Source organism: Seriola lalandi, unplaced genomic scaffold, assembly GCF_002814215.2.
Source record: "Seriola lalandi dorsalis isolate HSWRI2012SDOR001 ecotype SW California unplaced genomic scaffold, Sedor1 jcf7180002054426, whole genome shotgun sequence".
In the NCBI taxonomy this organism is placed as follows: Eukaryota; Metazoa; Chordata; class Actinopteri; order Carangiformes; family Carangidae; genus Seriola; species Seriola lalandi.
This window is the reverse complement of record NW_019524979.1, coordinates 82,898-105,309: the sequence shown is the minus strand read 5'-3', so window position 1 is coordinate 105,309 and position 22,412 is coordinate 82,898. Positions and strand designations below refer to the sequence as shown.

General features: G+C 41.7%; 2 protein-coding genes across 4 annotated transcripts in view; one reads left to right on the top strand and one right to left on the bottom strand.

Annotated features, from left to right (window-relative positions):
- wdfy4 (WDFY family member 4) overlaps positions 1-15,225 on the bottom strand; it is a 40,240-nt gene extending 25,015 nt beyond the window's left edge. Inside the window, exons 1-25 of one of the 3 annotated variants that reach the window (XM_087175221.1) lie at positions 15,019-15,225; positions 12,720-12,977; positions 11,382-11,493; positions 10,431-10,555; positions 9,903-10,031; positions 9,583-9,772; positions 8,859-9,048; positions 8,488-8,648; positions 7,043-7,275; positions 6,805-6,944; positions 6,128-6,258; positions 5,763-5,864; positions 5,459-5,649; positions 3,749-4,479; positions 3,504-3,597; positions 3,188-3,402; positions 2,977-3,059; positions 2,603-2,831; positions 2,303-2,379; positions 2,001-2,219; positions 1,596-1,774; positions 1,241-1,472; positions 573-724; positions 390-501; positions 110-300 (exon numbers count right to left, since the gene is read on the bottom strand). In XM_087175221.1, the coding sequence (XP_087031347.1) occupies positions 110-300; positions 390-501; positions 573-724; positions 1,241-1,472; positions 1,596-1,774; positions 2,001-2,219; positions 2,303-2,379; positions 2,603-2,831; positions 2,977-3,059; positions 3,188-3,402; positions 3,504-3,597; positions 3,749-4,479; positions 5,459-5,649; positions 5,763-5,864; positions 6,128-6,258; positions 6,805-6,944; positions 7,043-7,275; positions 8,488-8,648; positions 8,859-9,048; positions 9,583-9,772; positions 9,903-10,031; positions 10,431-10,555; positions 11,382-11,493; positions 12,720-12,977; positions 15,019-15,039 (4,497 nt within the window). In that variant the 5' untranslated portion in view covers positions 15,040-15,225. The remainder of the gene's footprint in view (positions 1-109; positions 301-389; positions 502-572; positions 725-1,240; positions 1,473-1,595; positions 1,775-2,000; positions 2,220-2,302; positions 2,380-2,602; positions 2,832-2,976; positions 3,060-3,187; positions 3,403-3,503; positions 3,598-3,748; positions 4,480-5,458; positions 5,650-5,762; positions 5,865-6,127; positions 6,259-6,804; positions 6,945-7,042; positions 7,276-8,487; positions 8,649-8,858; positions 9,049-9,582; positions 9,773-9,902; positions 10,032-10,430; positions 10,556-11,381; positions 11,494-12,719; positions 12,978-15,018) is intronic. The other 2 variants (XM_087175222.1, XM_087175223.1) reach the window with 2 other exon arrangements.
- Positions 15,226-15,483: 258 nt separating this feature from the next.
- LOC111658173 (uncharacterized) lies at positions 15,484-22,410 on the top strand. Its single transcript, XM_023410589.2, has 10 exons — positions 15,484-17,043; positions 17,682-17,817; positions 17,903-18,013; positions 18,127-18,259; positions 18,981-19,159; positions 19,329-19,402; positions 19,566-19,728; positions 19,816-19,898; positions 20,243-20,433; positions 20,803-22,410. Exons 1-10 carry the CDS (start codon positions 16,923-16,925, stop codon positions 21,289-21,291), a joined length of 1,680 nt encoding a protein of 559 aa, XP_023266357.1. The 5' UTR covers positions 15,484-16,922; the 3' UTR covers positions 21,292-22,410.
- Positions 22,411-22,412: the final 2 nt, after the last annotated feature.

Sequence of the window (22,412 nt, the reverse complement as noted above, 5' to 3'; positions counted from 1 at the left end):
GGAGAGCATATTACACACAAGAACAGGCCACAGTAAGGTAATAGATTTTGATGGTTGTTTACACGTAATGTGTAGCTACTCCAATGATTTCAAACATGATCCAACCGACCTTGTATCCGTTGATGCGGTTCATTTCCTGCTGCATGGCAGAGTTGGTCTCCAGCACAGAAAGAAGAACTTTAACAGCTGCATACAAAGAGCTATCATCTGGAGCCATTGCAGCTAAACTGAGAACAACTGCAGGCCCACCAACATACAGGAAACCATGGGATGCACTGCTGGGAGTGAATGTACGCACACCTAGAAGGAAGAGGCTGTGATCTTAGTAAAAGTGCCTGCAAGAATCTACTAAAGCAGAAATAAACTTTTGAAAACAGTACTTCATTTACCAAAATGTCCAACCAGCGCTGCTCCTATGGTGCGAGATGTACCACTCAGGTGTTGGCTGATGTTTCGAGCAAGGAACACAGGAGTGGACTGATCCCGAGATGTTATGCCCATCTGTAATTAGAAACAATGATTGCTACTCTGTGTAAAAACAACAAACACATAGTTTCAAGGTGCAACCTTACCTCTTTAGCAATCAGTCTGCAGTCCACCTCATTGTAATCCTCTCTGATCTGCACAACTGTTGTTAAGGTAGAAATTGCTGGGTTGATGCCAAATGAGATCCTCTCCTCAGGAACCAGCCTGAGAGGGAGCACCTCAGAATCTGGATTATGGCCTGGACACAAACAGAGAGGCGAGAAAACATAGTTGGTGAACTAGAATTTAGACTAAACAAGGTCTAACCTGTCACTATAACCATGTAATTAATTTTATTAATTAGAAAATATTTATATATGTCAATATGTATTCCTTCCCATGAGCTGTTAAAGTATTAAGTTGTTGGAGTTGTTCTGCAGTATATACTGTGCTTCTATATCGAAGCACATTATCTGTTTTACAGAGAGAATCGATCATGCATGCAATGAGCACCATGGCAACATAATTTCCTGCATGCCATTGCATGGGTGAAAGAAAAAAAAGATTTAAAAAAAATCTCTGATCAAATTTACATTCATTAAGAATCTAAAGAGAAATGTTATCTTATTCTAGGGTCACATGTTTCTGAAAAAAACGCAACAGATTCAGATTCAGTGTGCATGAAAGTCTCTTATCCAGTGTGACCTACTGGAGGTAGACAAAAGACATTCTGTCGAAATCCTGGGAAATTCCTGCACAAGATCTTGTGACTCACCTATGTTGCGCAGAGCCTGGAAGTTGCCTTGGTATGCAGTGCCTTTTGTGTATATGACACCCACTGCCTCAGGACTCAAAGCCTCTTCAAACAGGTAAGAAGGACCCACTCGCCACACTAGAGCAGCGTGCTCCTTCCAGAGAGCTGGCGTTCCTATCAGTCCATACACGTCAATCACAGCTGTGGGGTCCATGGAGACATACTGACCAGGGAATGGCTGAATGTACCTCATCTAACAGAAAATGCACAGGCATGATTTTTTCCATTTATGAAAGTGTCTATGATACATTGATATCTAAATGCCATGTTAGACCTGGAATCAGTTTAATCATCAGTCTCTCTCCTCTTGTCATACCTTTCCGGTCCCCAGTGCCTTGCCGTTGAAGTAGGCTGAGGTCACGCAGCTCTTCTTCACGTCTTTGGCCATCACCACAGCCAGGTGGTGCCACTGACCTGGGACCAGCATGCTGGAGCAACGGAGCCTCAGTGATGTAGGCAGAGAAGTGGGAGTAGAAACTTCTGGCTCCATCATATCTGTTAAAACAGACATGGAGAAACACAATCAGTCAATCAGTATGCGGTATAAACTAATCATGTAAGTATTCTGCCGGACCACTTTAAACACAGCTGGTAAGAAAGAGCTGACAGATGATAAGATTAGCTAGAAAGCTGAACAAGTTCCTTTAAATTATTGACAATCAATAACTGTTATGTAAAGTTAATCAAGAGCAAATACTGACCAAACTGTTATTGCTCTTACCCAGGTATGCTAATGCCTCCTCCTCTGTGGAGATGACCAGGCAGCCGTCATAGGCTGAGAAGGAGATTGACAGACAGATGTACTGTTGTTCAGTCCGAGACATGTGGCGAACCACTGACAACAGACGGATTGGGTGGGAGTCACAGGCTGAACTGAATCTGTTGATCTGGAACCAGCAGGAAAACGAGAGACCAGCTGTGGGGGGAAATCCCCTGCAGTCTAAAACATGAAAGGGAGATGATTAGACATTTATTCAAATTTATTAACACATTCATTATCAAACATTTAGATTCATCACTAACCTTTTCCAATTCCACCTGTTGAGATTGAATCAGCAGTCACTCCTTTCACCGTAGCCAGAGAGGGCAGGAAAAGGCAGCTGAGGGGCGTACCGTCACATGCCAGTAAATTAGTGAATAACTGATGTTCTTACATTACATGTACAATAATACTCTGTTGATAAGCTAAAGCATCTTTTTTCACTATTATATACATCCATTTTTTTATTCTTTACTGTTACTTGGTGCTGCAACAATAAGTTTTATCTCTACTCTAACTGGGACTGCAGGACTACACAGAGAACCACAAAAACAGGGACTCACCCATATCCGCTCTCACTCATGTCAAACTCTACAAAAGCAGGTGAGGAGGAGACCCGGTGTGGTCTGAATGTGCGCGGTGATGTCATGGACACCAGACTGATAATCTGATGGGCAGGGACTGCAGAGCCAACAGAGGATTCACTGCAAGTTGTGGACTGCAACAAACTGAAGGTCCTCTTCAGTGTCTTCACTTTAGATTCCGATGAGGGATCTGCCTCTGTACTATGACCTGATTTAGATAATACCAAAATCAAATTAGCGATCTGCTTTATTTTTGGGTATGAAAGACAAAATTAAACATCAAGTGGATTCAGTAAAAAAAAGCATGCAGGAAACAACATAAGAATAGTCATTGTCACAAAACAAATATATACCATTTGATACAGGAGCTGGCTGTGGTTTTGTTGCTGTTTTGTCTACCAAGCACATAAGAGGGTTTCCTAAACACAGGAACTTTCTGAGAAATAAAAAGGACAGCTCAGATACAGAATCTTGTTTGCATAAATATTGAGAAAAGATTTTAAATGCAAACAAATTAAAATATTTCTTCATATGCATTGCACTATATAAATGCATGTGTCTGACCTGAAGTCTGGATGTGTGATGGCCTGGGAGGAGAGCTTTTCCAAGATCCGTGTAATTGGTAGATGTAACGGGTGGTCTGGAGACAGCAACATGCTCTGACAGTGGGCCAGGAGTGTGGAGACCAGCCCCCCCTCACACATTATCTGGCGGTTTCGCTCAGCTTTGACCATGGCCTGGACATGGTGTGCCAGGGAGAACTGGACCTCCATGGACAGCTGGGAAAGATGGAAAGAAATTTGTCTCATACTGGAGTCCTACCATGTTTAAAATAGTATGTAACATTAGGGACTGTAACATGTTCAGTCAAGAGAGGTACCTGTGAGTCTTTGGGAGTAAACACTGCTGGAAGGAGAGTCATTATAATTCGGATTGCTCCTGGATGAAGAATAATATGATCGCAGGTGAACCTACTGTGGGCCAAGCCAAAAGCACAAAACAAAGAAAAATATGGGTTGATACTTAAAGATAACATATAGACTCTCCTTATATTTAAATTTGAATGTAGAGAAAAACCACATTATAGGAGTCTTCAACAACCTCCAAATGGTTAGAAATATCCACCTGTAATGAGACTCTGTGCAGACCGTAGAAATAGTGGATGCTGTGCTTCTTGATCTTCCCTGTGTGTCCACAACTGACACTGGGCTTGATCCCAAATGGACAGGAGGGGACCCTGAATGCACTCCTTCATGCCCTGCTGGTCCATTTTGTTTCTCTTTATCTACATCATACACATCATCAGGCTCAAGTCCCAAGTTTAACTCCTGAGGAGAGTAGGCCCCAGTGGCGAACTGGTCGAGATAGGACAGCAGCCTTATACATGTCCGAAGAGTGACAGGCAGACTGGGCTGCGGTGTGGTGGAGGGAGAGGAGGGAGTTTCAGAGGCCTCTGCTAACTCAACAAACTTGTGGAAGCTCTTTCCAGGAGACTGGCTGTCCCCTGCAGCCTTGGGACAGGAGGTTTCCTCTCCATTCCACCTCTCTTTCTCAGGACTTTCAGCGTGGAAGCAGCCCAGCTGGAGCAGAGCCTCTGCCAGCCTTTCGTAAAAGCCACCAGTCTCAAAATGGTGTGCATTTACTGTGTGAAGATGCACAGCCAAGGCCAGGATGTGAAGAGTAAGGAGCAGGATGTCCAGCAGCTGTTGATGTCCCAACGACTTCCAAACTTCTCCCTGTGGAGGGTCAGACAGAGCTCCCTCCATGTCGATCACCAGAGACAGTAGTCCTGTGAAGCCTCCTGCTCTCCTGAAGGCTTCCCAGCTGTTGGGGCTCTCCAGCACCTTCAGCACAGACTGAAACACAGAAGGGACGAGCCAGATAGACCATTTGGACAGTTAATATGTGGGATCACCAAATACACTTAAACATAATCATACATGTGACAAAGCAGATTCTGTTTAAAATACTATAGAAAGAATGCATTTTGATAGACACTAAGCTTAGCTCAAAGTCTCAGCTTTTAAAAGCATCTCCTTCGTCAATTAAAACAATGTCATGAAAAATAGATGAAACATATAGATATATCATAAATCATTTCTGGTAACTAGTTTTTGGAGGTGAACAAAATCAAATTAGGTTTATTCAATTTAAAGAGCTAATCCATCAGGTAGGTAATGTGTGAGACAGAACGCAGAGGGAAATGTGATTAACTGAAACTGGAGTAATCACAATGGCTCTCAACACTTGCCAACCCAGGTTGTACCCAATCTGATTGCCACTTGCTTTAACCATGTTAGCACAAAGCGCGTGCACACGCACACGCCAATTCATGCATGCACAAACAAGCACTCTCAAACACTCACACACATTGAATACACACGATATCTGCAAGTAAGTGCTCCTCTTGCTCCCATCTATAAAAACGGACACATACAGTAGGTGTGTAATTTAGTTAGGCTTAATCACATCTCTGTCCCATTCACTGATCTGATAGAGGTTGCAATCTTCATAGTGCCACAGCACAAGGCTGCTGGCCTAATCGAATTGGTCCAGAGTTAACAGCTAAACCTGTTTTAGCAAATCAATCTGCATTTGTCTATAATGTAATCGGGGTCCCACATGCTAAGAAAATAAATTCACTAGCTTATTATGTTTTAAGTGCATTACAATTTGTTATGATTTGATGTAGAGTGGAGACTACATTCTCAATTCAGCTGAGATCACTATATATCTGGAAATGTGTTTGGTGTTGTCAATGACTGTGTGTGAATGAAAAATGCACACACACACACACACACACACACACACACACACACACACACACACAAGTACCTGCAAAAGGTCCCACTTCAACCCAAGCTCCTGCTGTGTTGAGGAGCAGAGGGCTCCTATGGCTGTACTCATGAACTCCTCGGGGTTAATCTCAGCTAGCTGCTCCAAAATGCTCAGAGTGGGACCTCGATACTGATCCTTATCCAAGAAGATCTTTATGTAGGGAACCATACCAAGGTCTCGCACTGAAACTGGAGTATACACACAAAATTAGCCTTAAATATGTAAAAGTAAACACAAAATGGTGACAGAGTAGGGAATTTAACAAAAAAAAATGGACATGAAAAGAAGTGAATGTGTATACCTGTGTTCTTTATCGAACGCAAAGTAAGAGTTGACACAACTTGAAGCATACAGGTAGTGAGCAGCCTCTCACTTTCTTCTACACATTGCAGGTCCTGGGGATCTAAAGAGCACAAGTACAAATTAGAGCAAATTACACAGTAAACATAGAAGGTGACAAGTGGTTTTGAATGTGAAATGTGGCTGCTGAGTCACACCTGCAGGTCAAGGACAAATGTCCACATGCATTAAATGTAAAAATGCACTGAATCAGGACTGAGTTTGCTGCTCAGGTTCGCTGTAATGACATGCTGTTCTGCAAACAATCCCTCTCTGCACAATCGTGATTACATCAGAAGCTGAAGAAATAAATATGTTGGTTCATACTTATTTCAGAGGAAGAAACAACTCCAGCCTTCCTGAGAATCTTAGCTCTCCTCCGAAGTTCCCCAAGCAGCAGCTCCAGAAGACCCCAGTCACTCAACACCTCAGCCAGCATACCACTGTGCACAGTCATCCTACAGAGAACAGAAGATAGATTGTATTCAGCATACATCGAGGAAAAAATGGGTACAAACAAAGCACTGCAATTTCTCAGGAAATACTGTATGGATATTGATGTGAAAAAAACATATTAATATTAATATAATAATTGTGTTGAGATCTATGACTTTGTACAGTTTGGTGCAAATCCAGATAATAATCTAGATCCAGATAATAATCTGTGTGTAGTGTAGGAGGAAGTGTAGGATTGTTTGGCCTTGGCAGAGGTATGCGCTTTACTAGTTCAAATAGAAATACGCTGTATTTATACCTAAACTTGACAACTCCATCCTGTCTTACCTTTCCTGTGTGTATTTGTCTTAATGATCAGACTAACCAGGCTGTTGCAGTACCAATGGGAGAAGGTTATGTTTTTGGCTATTTCCCATTTAAACTAGCTTTATGAGTGTCAGCTGACAGGAGAACAACAAATTCCGACTAATATCAGAGGATTGATTCAGGACAAAGCGGCAGTATCCTGAACATGAGTGAGTAATATCTTACCAACTCGCACTGCTCACCTGTGAAAACACTTAAGAGCCACCACTCCAAACTCTGTCCCCGCCACCCCTCCAGCCAGTGTCCCAGCCCAAATCTGCTTCAGCACATTAAGCAGTGCACGCAAGGTCTCATGGGGGATGTAGTTCAATTTAAATACCACCTGTAGGGAAAACCCAGCATTTAATCAGACCTTGTATGCATGTTGTATCAAAGACCAAACAAGCACAGAGAGTTTACTGTACACATTAGAAGTTGTACCATCTCTAGAAGCGTAAAGAATAGTTTTTGGACAGGTGCTGGTTTACGCAACACACAGGCAGCCACCTGAGCCACCGACTGGACAGTCCACTCCAAGAGGAAGAAATTGGCTGGATCCCTCTCCCATATTGTCTGCAGGGTTCGAAGAAGCTGGCAGCACAGCAGAGAATCCTGGGAACGCAGCAAGGAGGCCTGAAGCAGGTGGAAGGCCTGCAGGTTCTTTACTGCTAAGCCTGGAGACAAAGGAACATAAGACGATGACAAAAAGAAATCTGAGTATACTTAACCTGTTAAAGGAGGTTTCAGCCCATTGAAACAAGTCGGATTGAAAAGAATACAGTCTGCATATTTGATTATCTTAACTTTTTGAAGTGGGAGAGAACGTATCCTGGTACTAGTCTGTCACAGACAGTTCTGCAAAACACTATCAGCCTGAGGTCAATTTAGCTAAAAGATGTTTTGAATGTAATGCTCGATTTATCTGATTTTACTATGGCAAGGTCAGTCAGTCAATTTCATAGAAAAAGGAAACTCAATAAATCACAAACAACCTTTTAACACACAGCACATGCTGAATCCCAGAAGCCAATTGAGTTATAAATACATAGACGGATTGAACAAACAACATAACATGCATGAAAGCAAAAGAAAAAGTAAGATAATCTGCCTTGATAGGGTTTGTTTGGTGTACTGTCAAAATATTAAGAAAAGGTCTTAGATTTGGGAGCCAAAACACACTTGTGTTTGTTGTAAATAAATATATACCTGGTTAGTAATAGGATTCATTTTCACATTTAATCAAAATTGCATCAGAATAAAATCAGATAAACACAAAGCAGTCCCTGAACACTCTGCTGAAAAGAGATCTACTCCTCGATTTGATTGATGTGTCCTGATTGTGTGTGTCTGTGTGTATGTTTGAATGGGTATGTGTGTGTTTATTATGGACACTCTATTTATGAGTGTTGGATGGAGGTGTGTGTGCATCTATGATAGATGGCTAGTTGCTGTAGGCCAGTGTTGAAAGGATGTGGGGCATCCTAACAGAGTTAGAGGGGAAGCCTCCACTTCATCATCCCAGACATAATCACCTCAGCTTCCCGTTAACCTGAGGGGTGTTGTGCACTGCAGCAGGGTAGCGGTGGGGGAGTAGGAAGCCAGGGTATGTGGTGAATCAGGGAAAGTGGGTGGTGCAATTTGGATGGGTTATATCAGGGCAAAAGTGCAAAGGAGTTATGAATAGTGTGGTCATTTGGGGGCGACCCCCCTCCCTCACGCCTACCTTTGCTGAGCTATGCAAGTGATAATAATTAGATAGTTTGGAGTATGCATTTAGAGGGGATTGTTCCGACTTTATCCTCATGATACAATCAGCCATTAGAGTTAATTAGGGAGTGGTGCCCAGAGAATAACAATGCAGAACTTTTGTTGAATACTTGACCTACCTTTGGTGAGTGGTGGATCAAACTTAAAGCTTGGAGGCTGGGGGTTGGTCACACAAAGAGCCACTTTCAGTTCCGTTTTTCCCAGCAGGGTGAAAGACGCAATGAGAGCCAGCAACTCCTCCACGGGCTGAAACTGATCCATGGACACACCCTCCTCACAGCTTATGACGGTATAATGATATGAGACAAGAAAAAAAGGGTAAGTTAAATGAAGAGCAGAGCGAAATTAAGATTTTTCCCGGTACTGAATCTAAGAGCAGAAAATTACACGTGAATTATTTTGACGTCTTTTCTAGGATGACCTATTTACTACTAATCCTAAAATCACATAGTTGTTTCATTCTTTGTCAGTTCATGTCCTTTTATCTCACCGTTTTAGGATGTTCTTAAGGGCCTGGTAGCCGTTGTTGGTGTCAAACTCAATGAAGAGGGCTGCATTCAGGGAATAGGTGTCTCTAATGAAGCTAAACACAGCCACAGCCACCTCAGCTAGTAGCGGTCCTGAGACGTCAGCACTGATGTGCAGCAGGTTCTGGATGCAGATACGCACACAGTTCTTGCCTAATGCGGGAAAGGAAGTGTTATTGTTAAGTGAGGTCATAGAGCACAGTCAACACACAGTTGACCCAGTTTTCAGTTCAAGAAATGACCGCTAAAGAACAACGATATATTCAATGTGAACGATACAGCAAAGAGCTATTGTCATGTGAGCAAAATATCCTGCAGGAAAATGCCGATAATGATGTCCGAAACAAATAAAAGTAAACTTGTGTACAAGTTTATTTGAGGGACTCATCTGTGCTGATGGACACATCATGTGAAACATTCTTGCAGTGCGTCTGTTGTTGGGCTGTGCGGTCATGTGTCACTGTATAATCAACTCATTACAGGAATAAAAATATCTGGCAGCACAAATAACTTCCCAAACAAAATCTAATTATTCACTTTGTGTGCAGCCTGTTTCTGTTTTTCTGATTTGTCCTTATGTGTTCAGTGTCATTGGTGGAATAGAATCTAATACAGAAAGAAGAACCATTAAACGACTATGAGCTTAACAGAAATGTGACTTGTCTCAATAGATTTGAGTTACCTCACCTAGCAAGCTCGGGACGGTGTTGCTTGTTGCTACGGCAGAAATTGCCTTGAGGACGCGAGAGGCCTGGTGCCTCCAGGAAGCGCTAGTCTGATCCCATAGTGATGTGAGGCCAATGATGAGACACTGCAGTTCCTGGGTTTCCACCATTCGCTCCGCATTGACTGGCTGCCTACAGAGCTGAAGGAGAACCTGGAAAAGAGCAGGGGGAAGAAATGGAAGGTGAAACCAAAACATAATGGAAAAGAATAAAAGCAGCACAGAGCATAGACAACATGATGAAAAGAGTAAAGAGTAAACTGAGGCTATTGCTTCAACTGACCTGTGTTAGTGGCTCCTGAAAGGTCTCTTCTATCGCCGTGTTCTCCTTTTTAGCTGGAAGGCAGACTAGCAGGTACAGACATTTCACCAAAGCAGCAGGGAGCCCTGGGTTTATATAGGAGCATATATCCTACAAACACACACGCGCACGCACACACACACACACACACACACACACAAAAGATGACAATTTAAAGTGAAATGTAGGAAAAAAGTCTATTTTCAGAAGATATTTACAGGTATGGTACTAATAATAACAATAACCCATATTGTCCCAGTTTTGGGAATTCTGATGCATTTTGAAGGTATGTGTGGATTTATCAATATGGTGTATACCATCTAGTTCACCGTCCAATGCCAGTCAATGACTTAACATAAATAAAGGGCAATTACCCCATAAATGACTCTCATCAAATACTGTATAGAAAGGTTGTCAACTAAACAGCATTGATCAGCTCAAAGTGTAGCACTTTCAGTTTAACTCTGAAAATTCACTTCATTTTAAAACTAACTGTTAATTATCACTCACTGAGTTGTCAGCTGTCAGCAGTAAAAGGGACTTTAACAGCAGCCATCCTGGACTTTCTCCTACTTCACATTTTGTGTCCTCGTCCAGCCTCTGAAAGAACAGCACCACCTCTTCACGAGCCGCCTCTGAAAACACAAAGGACTTAACGTTTACTGAGCCATGACCCCTGAAGACTAAGGGTCATACACAAAGACAAAATATACAGCAAGACTGCTAAATACTATAGCTGCTTCTCTTCACCATCTACTGCTGCAGAAATCATTGAAATCTAACTCCATAAGTCAGTCAAGTACTCAAATAGAGAGCGACATGCATATCTGAAAAGCTTGTGGGTAACAATGTGTTCTCATAAAGGGTTTCATTTCTATTTTTGGCAGCTACAAATTTTTGGGCTACACAACAGCTGTCAAACTGTTAAATTATTTTAATATGACAGTAGTGTGTACATAAAAAGACCTGCTGAGCCTACATTTGAGAAAGAAAAGTCACACCTTTGTTTATTTAAGTAGTATGAAATATCTACTTCACGCACCATTTAACACCTTATCAAACGTCCACCCATACCAGCGCTTCATCAAAAACAACCCCAGAAGTATCTATTTCCCTAAAAACTTAGTAAGACTCTTGCTGCATTCTCTAAAAAAAACTCTTTTGCACAAACATACAGAGCAAGACAGGAGAGAGACAACTGACAGAAAATCAGCCTCTTGAAGCATCCCAGCGTCAAGAAATGAACTGTGTATGAGGTGTTTCCCCTTTCCTGTGAACACACTTCATGTGCTTTGGATTTCCATTTTTGATAAAATGGTAGAAGTGACATTTACAACATGAAACAATTTAGTGGAAAAAAACCCACAGTACACTGAAAAAGCAGAAGTAGACAGATGAGATAGAAAGTCCCTATACCTGGAAATAACTGCAGTACATGCTGATATGAGTGGTTGTTTGTACCTGCAGGCCTTTCTGCCAGTCTTTTGTGGATGTTATGGATCACAGTGTCAGCGGTGAGCGCTGCAAGCCCCTTTACGTCCAAGTCTTCAAGTCTGGCACCATCCTCACAGACCTGGGATCAGAGGGGAGAATGTCCATTTTACAGAGATACTGAAGAGCAATAAAACAACTGTTCTGAAAGGTTTAATACAGATGTTGACACCGATGTTGAAAAACTATACACATACTGACAAGTTTGAGTTATACGGAGGTGTTTTTGCTCACCCCATTTACCTATATCACTGGGAGTATTAAGGGAAAATATAACCTTTATTAAAGTAGAATTTATTATTAAACTGATAAGAGGTTTTAGGACTTTACCCACTTTATGTTGTATCTGTACATTATGATATTCAGTGAAGCAACATTAACACATTATAGTTGGATCTCAAGTGCTTTTGCTAATGCGCTACAGTATAAATAATGGAGGGCAGTGCGTACTATATGCTCTTTTCAGTTCCATAAGAGGATATCGCATTTCACTGAGTTTGCTATTCTTAAGTGAAGCCCTGAGTTCTGGTCAAATCTCTGGTCATGAGGCTTATCCGTATACCCACACACACACACACACACACACACACACACAGAACCCCACACAAACCAAAGAGCGATTACGTCTGCAGCTGTAAGCCTGATCAATGGTGTTATACACACACACACACACACACACACACACACACACACACACACACACACAGATCAGTTAAGGAATTTTCACAGAGTGTGTGTGCACGGGCAAAAAAACAATGGGAGGTATCTTCATAAGTGTGACGCAATTGAGGCACCGAGAGTAAGAAATTCCACGTCTTTCCATTAATCAAAGTGAGGCCTGAAGCTATGGATGTGAAGCACTTTTCCATTTCATGTGACAGACCAGTAAACTGTATTGTTTTACCAAGAGACACATTCATTCAACAGACAGTGCAGTAGTGGGATCAGCTGAGGCCCAAACATCTGACTGCCGACTCATGTTGTTTTAATTGTTCATTCAAGCAGTCTGGAACAGTGTTTGAAATCAGGGAGCCCTGAGGTATCCATTTAACCTTTTCAATGTTCGGTAATAATTAGAAATGTGGCCCCACTTTAAATTCTCCTGCCATGATCCATTAATGATTCTCCAGTTGACAGTCTCCATTTGTTTAAAGAGTTTTACAATAGAAAAACTTCCACTTCAATCATAATAGAAAATAAATAACTCCCTTGGTTGACTGATGAACTGTAAAATATATCTCTGAAAATGATAAATGAAAGAACAATTAGAAACAAATAGGCCCACATTCTTGTCCCGCAGGTCCATACCTGTATGTAGAGAGGTAGGACTTTGACCAGATGTTGTTCTCTCTGCTCTAAAGGATCATGGTCAGTTCTGTGGTCAGAGCTTGAGTATGTGTGAATTCCCAGCTCCACTAGTTGTTTTCTGAGCACTTGTGGGAGTTGAGGATTCCTACAAGAGCCCTCTACTTTCAGCTCCTTCAACTCCACAGAGACAGGTAGCTCCCCTGAAGCACTCAGCTCTCCGGTTTCCTTATTGATCCTCTCCCCTTTAGCAGTCTGGTCCTGGAGGGGGAAACAAAGAGTGTGTGAAAAGTGAGAAATCCTCAAACTGTTCCATCCTTTTTTTTTTTTAGATATCCTGAGTTGACCTAATATTCAAAATATCTTTTAATCATATTTCCTCAATCTCCAACCAAACCCTCAGCTCTCCTCCCCCACTTGCTGAGCACACTACCTACTTTGAGAAATCACCAGATGGAAGAAAAGACCACTGTCATGTGCCACTCTCATGAACTAGTTATCAACCTCTGCGAGGGATTCGTACAGTATAATTGATGGCCATTTTCAGTAACTGGAAGAATATAATGCCATTAAATGCCATCTTTGAAAGCTGAAACCGCAAATGTTGAACACTTTTTAAGCTTCAAACCCTCCACTGCATGGACTATATTTACCTCTTTTATACCATCTAGTCATATTATTTCCTTTTCTCCAGTGTAGTGTTTAGTCAGCAACAGTAATTGTGCAACAGTTTGATAAAAATAAACAGTCCCGTCCCAAGTACAGGAAATTTGGACATTAAAACAATTGAATGTATAAGACAATTTGAGGTTCACTATGCAAATGATTGAGAATCAGGATGTTTTGTTCTTACAAAATCAAATAAATGTCAAGTCAAGTATTAGTCAAGTCACATTTATTTGAGGCGCATGTTTAAAAACAACACAATACCAAGGCAATCAAATCAGAATAAATCAATAAACAGTGTCAAAGATATAGAAAATAAATACCCATCAAGTGGATCCAAACGTGAAAGAACAAAAATGTGTTTTAAGCCTGTATTTAAAGGAATCAATAGACATGGCAGATCTGATAGAGAGGGCCATGTTGTTCCACAGTCTAGGGGTTGCAACAGCAAAGGCTCGGTCAGTCCTAAACTTAGATATACAATGCGGTAAAGCCAGGCGCCCCAGCTGAGATGACCTGATGGACCTGGGAGCCGAATATGGGATTAAAAGGTCATATAGGACCTTAAAAACAAGGAGTAGCGTCTTGAAATCAATCCTGAAATGCACTGGAGCTGGAACCCAGTGATCTTCAGAGGCCTAAATAGAGTTAATATGGTCTCTCTTCCTGGTGCCCATCAGGAGTCTGGCAGTGGCGTTTTGGAACAAATTGGAGGAGGGATAGGGACAATTGACTAATCCCAGGTTACAGGGATTTTCTCTAGTATAAGTATGGGGAAATGAAGGCATGTATGACTTTTTCAAAGTGTTTGAATGAGAGAAAAGACTTGATTTTGGCAATAATACAGAGCTAGGAAAAGCTAGCTTTTATTACTGCACTGACCTGCTGGTCAAACGTTAGGGCGATGTCAAATATCACACCAAAGTTTTTAACAAGGGAGCACAGGTTGCCTAGGCAGTTGGTAATTGATTTGACGGAGTCAGAGGGGCCAGTTTCAAATGTGACACTGATAAAACCCAAGGATGTTCAGGTCCACTCAATATTGCCCCTAATATTGATAAAGCTTTGGATACTGTGACATTATTATTCCTCTGTAGTTTTCCTAGTCTGTCCTTCACACAGGAGGCTGCTAATGTAAGTTTTACACTTCTCCATGGCACCAGGTGTAGAAGAAGAGCAGACATGTTAGTGTTCGACTGAGGCTTGACGAGAGGATTGTTTCCACATTACAGTGGTATTATTTTGGTCACTCTCTGGTTTGAGACACGCATGATGCACAATGACAGACATTTTTAGAGACAGACTGCTAAACTGATGAGCCAGAGCTGGTAGACTCAGTAAAGCTGGTACAGTAAGTACAGGGAGAGACAGTTCTCATTCCACAGAAATTCATTAATACTTTGATGTTTCCTCATGTGAGTAGGTTCTGTGTGAAACGAGTGTGTGTGAGAGACCGACAGCAAGAAAGTGCAAAAGCATCCAAAGTCACTCCGTCCTGGAAAAGCAGCACATACCTCTATTGTGTTTTATAGTTCCATATAAAGTCATCAAAATGAAAATGTATTCAAGGGTACATGCATTCATGACTTTTCAAAAATAATAAATGCAACACACAGTTAAGTCCCCATATTCTTACCTGTAGTTGTGTAAGAGCCATCTGGGAGTTTTCTTGGAGGAGGACTCTGTCATCTGTGGTGTGTTATTCCAGTGAGTGAGTGGTCTGCCTCTGTTCCCATGTCAGGAGGAAAAGACACGCAGAAACCTGCTAAGACATGACTTACGCCTACTGTGCAGACCCCTTCTGTAAAACTACCCGCCCCTTACTAATCTGCACCAAGCATACTGAACTTTGAACAAGCAGAGTAACTCACATCAGCTGGCCCAAGTCATGTGCCTTCTTACTTCCTTAGAGAAGCAGAAGTGAAAAACTCTTGTTTAGCTGGTTGGTTGGGGCCCTCCCACTGCAGCCCAAAGAAGAGTCCCTTTGCTTTTTATAGACATGTCATGTAAGGCTGGCATGATTATGAATCCCTGTAACAGATGATTCACCAAAGAAGGAAGCAGGCGCAGCTTATATGTGGGTAATTTGAAGCCTTTGACTTATAGGTGAACAATTACAACAAATTTTATTTTGTTGTTTGTGTGCTGATAATAATTGTAAATACAGGCCTGTTTTACTGTTATGGTGTTTAAATGTTTAGTGAAGCAAGAAAGCATCCTGACAGTCTTTTAGTGTTAGATGTTATTTTAAAAATAGTAAGTAGTAGTGGTAAAAGGAGGGTCCGATTAGAGTTTTGTTTTTTCTTAATATTTGCTTCATATATTGAGCTTTCAATCATAAGCAGTATATTGTAGTTTGATTGAGTTTAACTGCACTGAAACTGGTAAAGTAATGTTTGTATTGGTGACATAGAAAATCACAGCAATACCATAACTTAGCTAAACAGCGCCATCTTGTGGGGTTTAATGATACAGAAATACGCCGACAACAGCCAGATAATGGGAGACAAAAACACTGTCCTAAGGTAAATGTACAACCATAACAACCGGTCAATCATGTACCTTTTACTTACTGAAGATATGTTAGCAGTAAAATCACAGGTGTAACCAATGGCATGATGACGCAGCTATATTAGTCGTGCGCTGGTATGGTGCATGCTAACTCAGTGGCCATTTGGGCACTAAAACTGAATTAAGCCAGCATTAATGCAATTAATTACATTTTTACCTCATATGAAAAGTCAGTGCGTCTACACTGAAAGCAGTATGCAAACTTGTAATTACAAAAAAGCGAACAAAAATAGTGTGTTGTCACTGATTAACATTTAGCTACCTCCACCTGTAGAAAGTCAAAGCCCCTCTCTCTGGACACTGGCGAGCTCGATGGCGCACTGTTCCTCATTTTCAAGCCAGTTTATTCCTTGTGCCGGTGCCTGCTCAATGTTGACTCCAGCCGGTACCTCCACTTCAATCATTTGAAAACTTTTACCCTTTCATGCCCAAAAAGTTGGACTTATGCCAGTGTGGCAAACGCTGTATGATTACCTGTCTATCTTACAGGCGAGTTTCATAAGAGGCACGTAATCACTAAAAATGATGCATTTCTTTCAAATAATAAATAACACATTTCTTTCCATGTATGACTTTACGTTCCCACTATGTCTTTACGTCTAAAAACGTGTTTATACTCTGTAAATATAGTGTAGGTAATTTGCAGGCCATAACACTACCATGTTACGTCGTGAAACACTGCTAATTAACGTTTGGGGTGTTATCTTATTTATAGGGACCACGTGTTTTGCTGGCGCGTTGACGTCGTGGGTCACGTGGTCAGCTCCAGCCAATGAGGTGTCCAGGGCGTGGTCTGCCTCAATCAGTTTAGCACAATGAAAGATCCCCGTTACTTTGCTACGAAAGATGATCTCCCTTCTCGCCTTACCTTATGATGTTGTAGCGCTTCGTCCGAGGAGCTGATTTTGTTCCCGTTGCAGTTTGCAGCCTGTGCAAATAATAGCAGGCTGCTCCCGATCTGCACTCACAATGCATCCGATGCCTGTGTGCTCCGTTAGCGGCGGAGACATATTTGACTGTATACAGAGAGGAAATGTTGAACAGTGTATACACTTCGTTCAAAGTGATCGATCAGTCCTCAAGCAAAAAGGTAAGATGCAATAACAAGTTCACATCTTGATTAGGTCTGTGTTGCTATTTTATTTGTGAAACTACAGGCCACTACTTGCCACTGTGTTCCTGTGTCAGCACATTTAGCCTGTAATTGTGAGTGGTTGTATTTCCTGATTTGTTCATAATAAAGCCAGAGAACTGCAGTTGAACATAGTACACAAACCTGTTATACCTGTTGTCATGTGTCTGTAATACACATCTGTTGAAATCCGCATCATATGAATAGATTAAGTTAAAATGTGCAAATATTATAGCACTGAACAAGTATCATTCATTCATTATATTTTGTTCAAAGTTTAAACTTAATCATGCTTCAGTGTCTCCTGGTGTGATTTTTTTCCTAATACCAAGGGGAAACCTAACCCTGTAGCAGCTCCTGTGAGATGGTCTGGCACAGATCTAGATGGACAGATCCTGTGACAACCCAACACAAAGTCACATTGTGCCAAAGGGAACCCTAACCCAAGCTCCAGAGGGTTTTAACGATCAACAGGCTAACACACCATGTATTTGTGTCAGACTTATCTTGTTAGTCTCAGGGACTGCAGATCAAATTTGAAGGTCAGTATCTTCAAACCTTACTGTGATCATGTGCTTGTGTTTACCTTCATCCAGGCTGGGGTGGTTTCACCCCGCTCCACTACGCTGCCCTCCATGGTAACCGTGTCCTGGTCGACCTTTTCCTTAGTAATGGAGCTGACCCTAACCTGACGTGTGATGCAGGACAGACAGCCTTTCATTTTGCCTGCAGGTGAGCAGTAGGTCTGTAGTGTTAAACAAATGTGCCTGGACTCTCAAGGTGTAATAACAGTTTGTACTTTACTTACTCTCCTCAGGCAAGGAAACATCTACATCATACACCAAATGATGCAGTATGGAGCTGATCTACGCCTCATAGACCTGCAGGGAAAAACGTCACTGCATCATGCAGTCACTGGGGGCAACATGTGAGTGGAGGAAACAACACATCTTAGTCTTTTTTTTTGTTTTTTCTTTGTGTGACTACACAGTGACACACAAATATATTATGCACACACTAACTGTTAGTTATCGCTCCCAGTGTTGCAGTGCACTATTTGTGGGAGACGGGGATGTTCAGATTCTCAGACACAGACATGTACCAGGTGACACCCCTGCACCTGGCTGCATCCACAGGCAACACAGAGGTGGTCCGGTATCTGCTCAGAGACCAGGTATGATACAGTCTTCACTCTCTCACGCACTCATATGCTTTAGTTGACGAACAGTATCACACGGGGGAATTATCTTACAGTTTTGAAACGCGGTAATAATGTTTTTGATGCTAACATTGAGCCAAATGAAAACTGTTGCTGCGGCAGCTGAGAATTACCATGCAGCCAAGAATGTTTGACTTTACTCACCTTCTAGCTGCTTTTAGTCACTTTTAGCTCATTGTTTTGGTTCTCAAGATTAAGTCCCACACTCATGAACCACCCACATAAAAATGTAGTCAGCCATTATCAGCAAATAACCTCAGCTTAATACCTGTACACAACCCAGCATTAAAATACCTAGAGTAAAAGCTTTCTAAGGTTTCTATGTACACTGAGTTGTCAGTGTATAAAATTAGTTACATTGACTGCAATCCTACAAACAGTTCTGCAGTAAAAGCTGCCTGTTGGGTCCTGATTCAAGTTTATGATCATTTTTGTGGCTGCAGTATGTGGTCGCATTGCATTGTATTTCATTATATTGACATAAATGTAACCAGGGCCCAAAAGCCCCCTCAAACCAGAGACAATCTGAGCTCATACACTTGGAAATGGGACAAAGTTCGGCGGAATCTCAAAGATGCTTTTGTGAAGCAGGTCTCAACGCAGATGTGACCATCTTTCAGCAGCTGTGGCCACCTTTTAGCAGCTGTGCACCTCAACCCTCTTGTTTATGTCTCAGAGATGTGCTGTGGATGCAGTTGACCAGCAGGGAGCGACAGCGCTTCACGTTGCAGCAGAGAGGGGAGTAGTGGAGGTGTGCTGGACACTGCTGCAGAGAACAGGATGCAGGATGCTCCATCAGAAGAGCCACAGCGGCCTCACACCACTGGATCTCTGCAAACAGGGGAAAACATTTAGGTGAATCTGCTGTCTCTAGAAAAATGTGGAAAAACACTGACTGCACAGGACTGTAACACTCCTCTGTGCCTTCAAAATATACAGTATATTTGCTTTTCCAGATTTTACCATTTTCTCTTGGGATCCTAATGCTGATTAGTACATGGCTATACTGTCTATTTTTCTCTAGACATCAGCAACTCACCAAACTACTGAGTCGGCACATTAAAGAGCCAATACACCACAAGCCAAGAGAGTCTCATGGTAAATATTACTCTATGGCTTTCATCATTCATTTCAATAAAACAAGGACGTAATGATGATAACAATGGTGATGATAGTGGAAATGTATCATTAAAAGTGTTGTGTGTGGGTGTGTTTATAAGTTGAGTATACGTGTTTTGCTTTATTTGTCTCTTCTCACCAGTTTTATACTACTGGACGCTGTTTTTTCCAACTCTGAGTGGAGCTGCCATCCTGCTAATAGCAGCCATGTTGGGAGGCTATGGGGGTCTGATCTGCAGCTTGCTCTTCCCCTGGCTGGCTAGAAGCATCTTCACACAATACCACCGCATGACCACATACCAAAGGTGTGATGAACATTGCAGAATGTGACATGTTTATCAGGAAATCAATGTATTTTAGTGTTTGTAATAACAATAGTTTGTCCATTCCAGGTCACCCAACCCGATCTACTTGGGAACGCTTATAGCGGGCCTGTTCCACTCCCTGCTCTGCTTTTTTGGAAAAATAATGCCTAATATCCTTAACAGAGGTAGCACACATTAAGTCTTACACCCATGCATGTTTTTGGATCTCAGTGTTGCTTGGTTTGTCATTTGTCTTGTTGTCTATGATTGTACTCAGTGAATATCAAAATTGAATGAGCATATTGGACTGATATTTTCAAAACACGTTCATACTCAGCAAGTTATGAATTCTTTGCATTTTGAACAATCTACATGTTTTTTTTTCCATTCAAAGTTGTCACTTGGCCAATGCTCTCTTAGTTGTCTTGTGCACCCAAATATAGACAATACAGCAAATGTAATCCAGGATTTTTGTATATTGATATGACGAGGGTTCATCCTTAACCTTTTGAATGTGTGTGGCCAAACAGTCCTCTGGTCCAGGTGTCAATGGTCCACTTCTCCCTAGTGCTCGGTTTGTTCTGTAAGGTTCTGACACAGGACCCCGGGACACTGGACAGAGCGGATGCCGATCCTCGATTCTCCTGTATCGCTGACCTGGTTGAGAACAACCAGAGCCCTCACAGGTTCTGTCCATACTGTGAGGTAAGACATTTGCACTGGTCATGATTCACAGAGCATACACCCATATTTACCTGTGTATCCAGGTATCTAACTATCTGGTTACCAGTCTTTTCTGTTTGGATCTAGAAATGTACACACAGGTTTTCCCCTCCTATACACCCCTGTTCAAATTTCAGATGTCAAAGCAGCCATGTATTGTATCTAACAAAAATAATGATGAAAGCAGGAAAGATAAGCTAATCAAACACAAAACCCTTGTGTGGTTTTGAAAAAAGTTGTCAGTTAAGTTTAAGATGCACATTTTCTAGTTCTTGGGCTACGTCGTACAAAAAGTTACATTAGTTTTTATAGATATGTTGCTGTGCTTCACACCCTGTCCTTTCCTCATAGCTGTTTCAGCCTGACTACACTAAACACTGCAAGCTGTGTGAGGTGTGCATCAAAGACTACGACCATCACTGCCTTTTCCTCAACCGCTGCGTCGGCCGGGGTAACCACCGCCTCTTCCTCTTCTTCATCCTCTCCATGGTGATTGCCCACCTTCTTTTTGTTGCCACGGCAACAAGTTACCTGTACGACAAGATGCCTGCTGGCAGTCGAAGCTTGTCACTGTGGCTCACGTTGTTAGGGCAGGAGTTCTGGGTTGCGGTCATGATTGTTATGAACACGCTGACGCTTTTGTGGGAGGTGTGGCTACTGACCGAGCAGTTTGATGCCGTTGCCACAGGAACGACCACCTACTTCAGACAGTGTGAAACCTCAGCACGACAGAGGTCGCTAGGACAGCGCTGGGTTATAGTACTGTCATTTCTGCTGGAGGGTCGAAGACGAGTAGGCAGCGGACAAATACGAGAGGACAAAACTGCCATAGACATTTAAAATTGTCAGTTTTTGTCGAATGCAGCTGTTTCATCATCGGTCACTTACAAATCTACATCCTCAGTTTAGAGTCTTCGGTGTGCAGTCAACTTTGTGATAATGTCCTCTTTAGATTCAGTAACTTTCTAATGCCATATAACATGTTGTACTTGAATGTAAAATTTGATCATATCTTAATATTTTATTTTAATATATACAGTCGACTATACAGTAGATTTGTGAGCAGATCTGTCCACAGTGGCTAACAGGATAACTAGCACTAACTGTTTAGTCGTTCACCTAGTTTTTAGAGACCTCACTGAACACTTTTAAGATAACAGTGTTTTTGATTAACTTGTTGGATAACATTGTTCTGTGTGTAGTACTGGATATTTCCAAAACTGTGTTTTAGCAGGAAACGCCTCTGATAACATGAACACTCACATTCACAACTGTGTTTTTCTACTCCGCATCATCGGACTTTTTTAACATCGTTGTTAATCGTTGCTTTAAATAAAAGCATAAAGCATACTGTAGATCAAAGTTGTGAGGATTTGTGCGCTCAAAACAAATGACACGTTCTGTGATTAGCTCATAATAATGGTTAATAGCAGGTGCACTGAAAGACTTTGTTCCTAAAATAATGTCGTTACCTCGGCGACCTGCTCCCAGTCATTTGTGCCATGACACTTCCTCTGCTCTCACTAATGGGACGTGCTCTTTTCATGCCTTCAATTACACATACTCATTTCCTATGTGTCCCTCAGGACCATATTTCTAGATTATAGATGATGTTCCCCACACCCCTTTAGAGGCTGGTGTGTCTGGACTATGTGAGTGGCTATGTCATGTGATATAATTTAGTGTCTACTGTACCGCCTGTAATGCATATGGAGTGGGTAAGATGAGTGCATGTAAAGCTTGTGAAACTGAGTGCTTTTACTGTATTTCTCTGTCCCTGGATCAGTGTTATTGTATTTAACCGGTTGCCACTTGTCGATATCCCAGTATATTTTATATGTACTGATGTATTTTATCTTTGGTGATTAGTTTCCAAGATGATACCACATTTGTGCCATGATGTGTTTTTTTATGCTATAGAAAAAATATGTTTAATAAAAAAAAATTTAAAAAAAGAAATC

Excerpts from the sequence above, each read along its gene's own strand:
- LOC111658173 (XM_023410589.2), top strand. The coding sequence starts at position 16,923 with ATGCATCCGATGCCTGTGTGCTCCGTTAGCGGCGGAGACATATTTGAC. Across the intron at positions 19,160-19,328 it reads AAACAGGGGAAAACATTTAG|ACATCAGCAACTCACCAAAC; the intron begins GTGAATCTGCTG and ends ATTTTTCTCTAG. Across the intron at positions 19,899-20,242 it reads TTTTGGAAAAATAATGCCTA|GTGTGTGGCCAAACAGTCCT; the intron begins ATATCCTTAACA and ends AACCTTTTGAAT.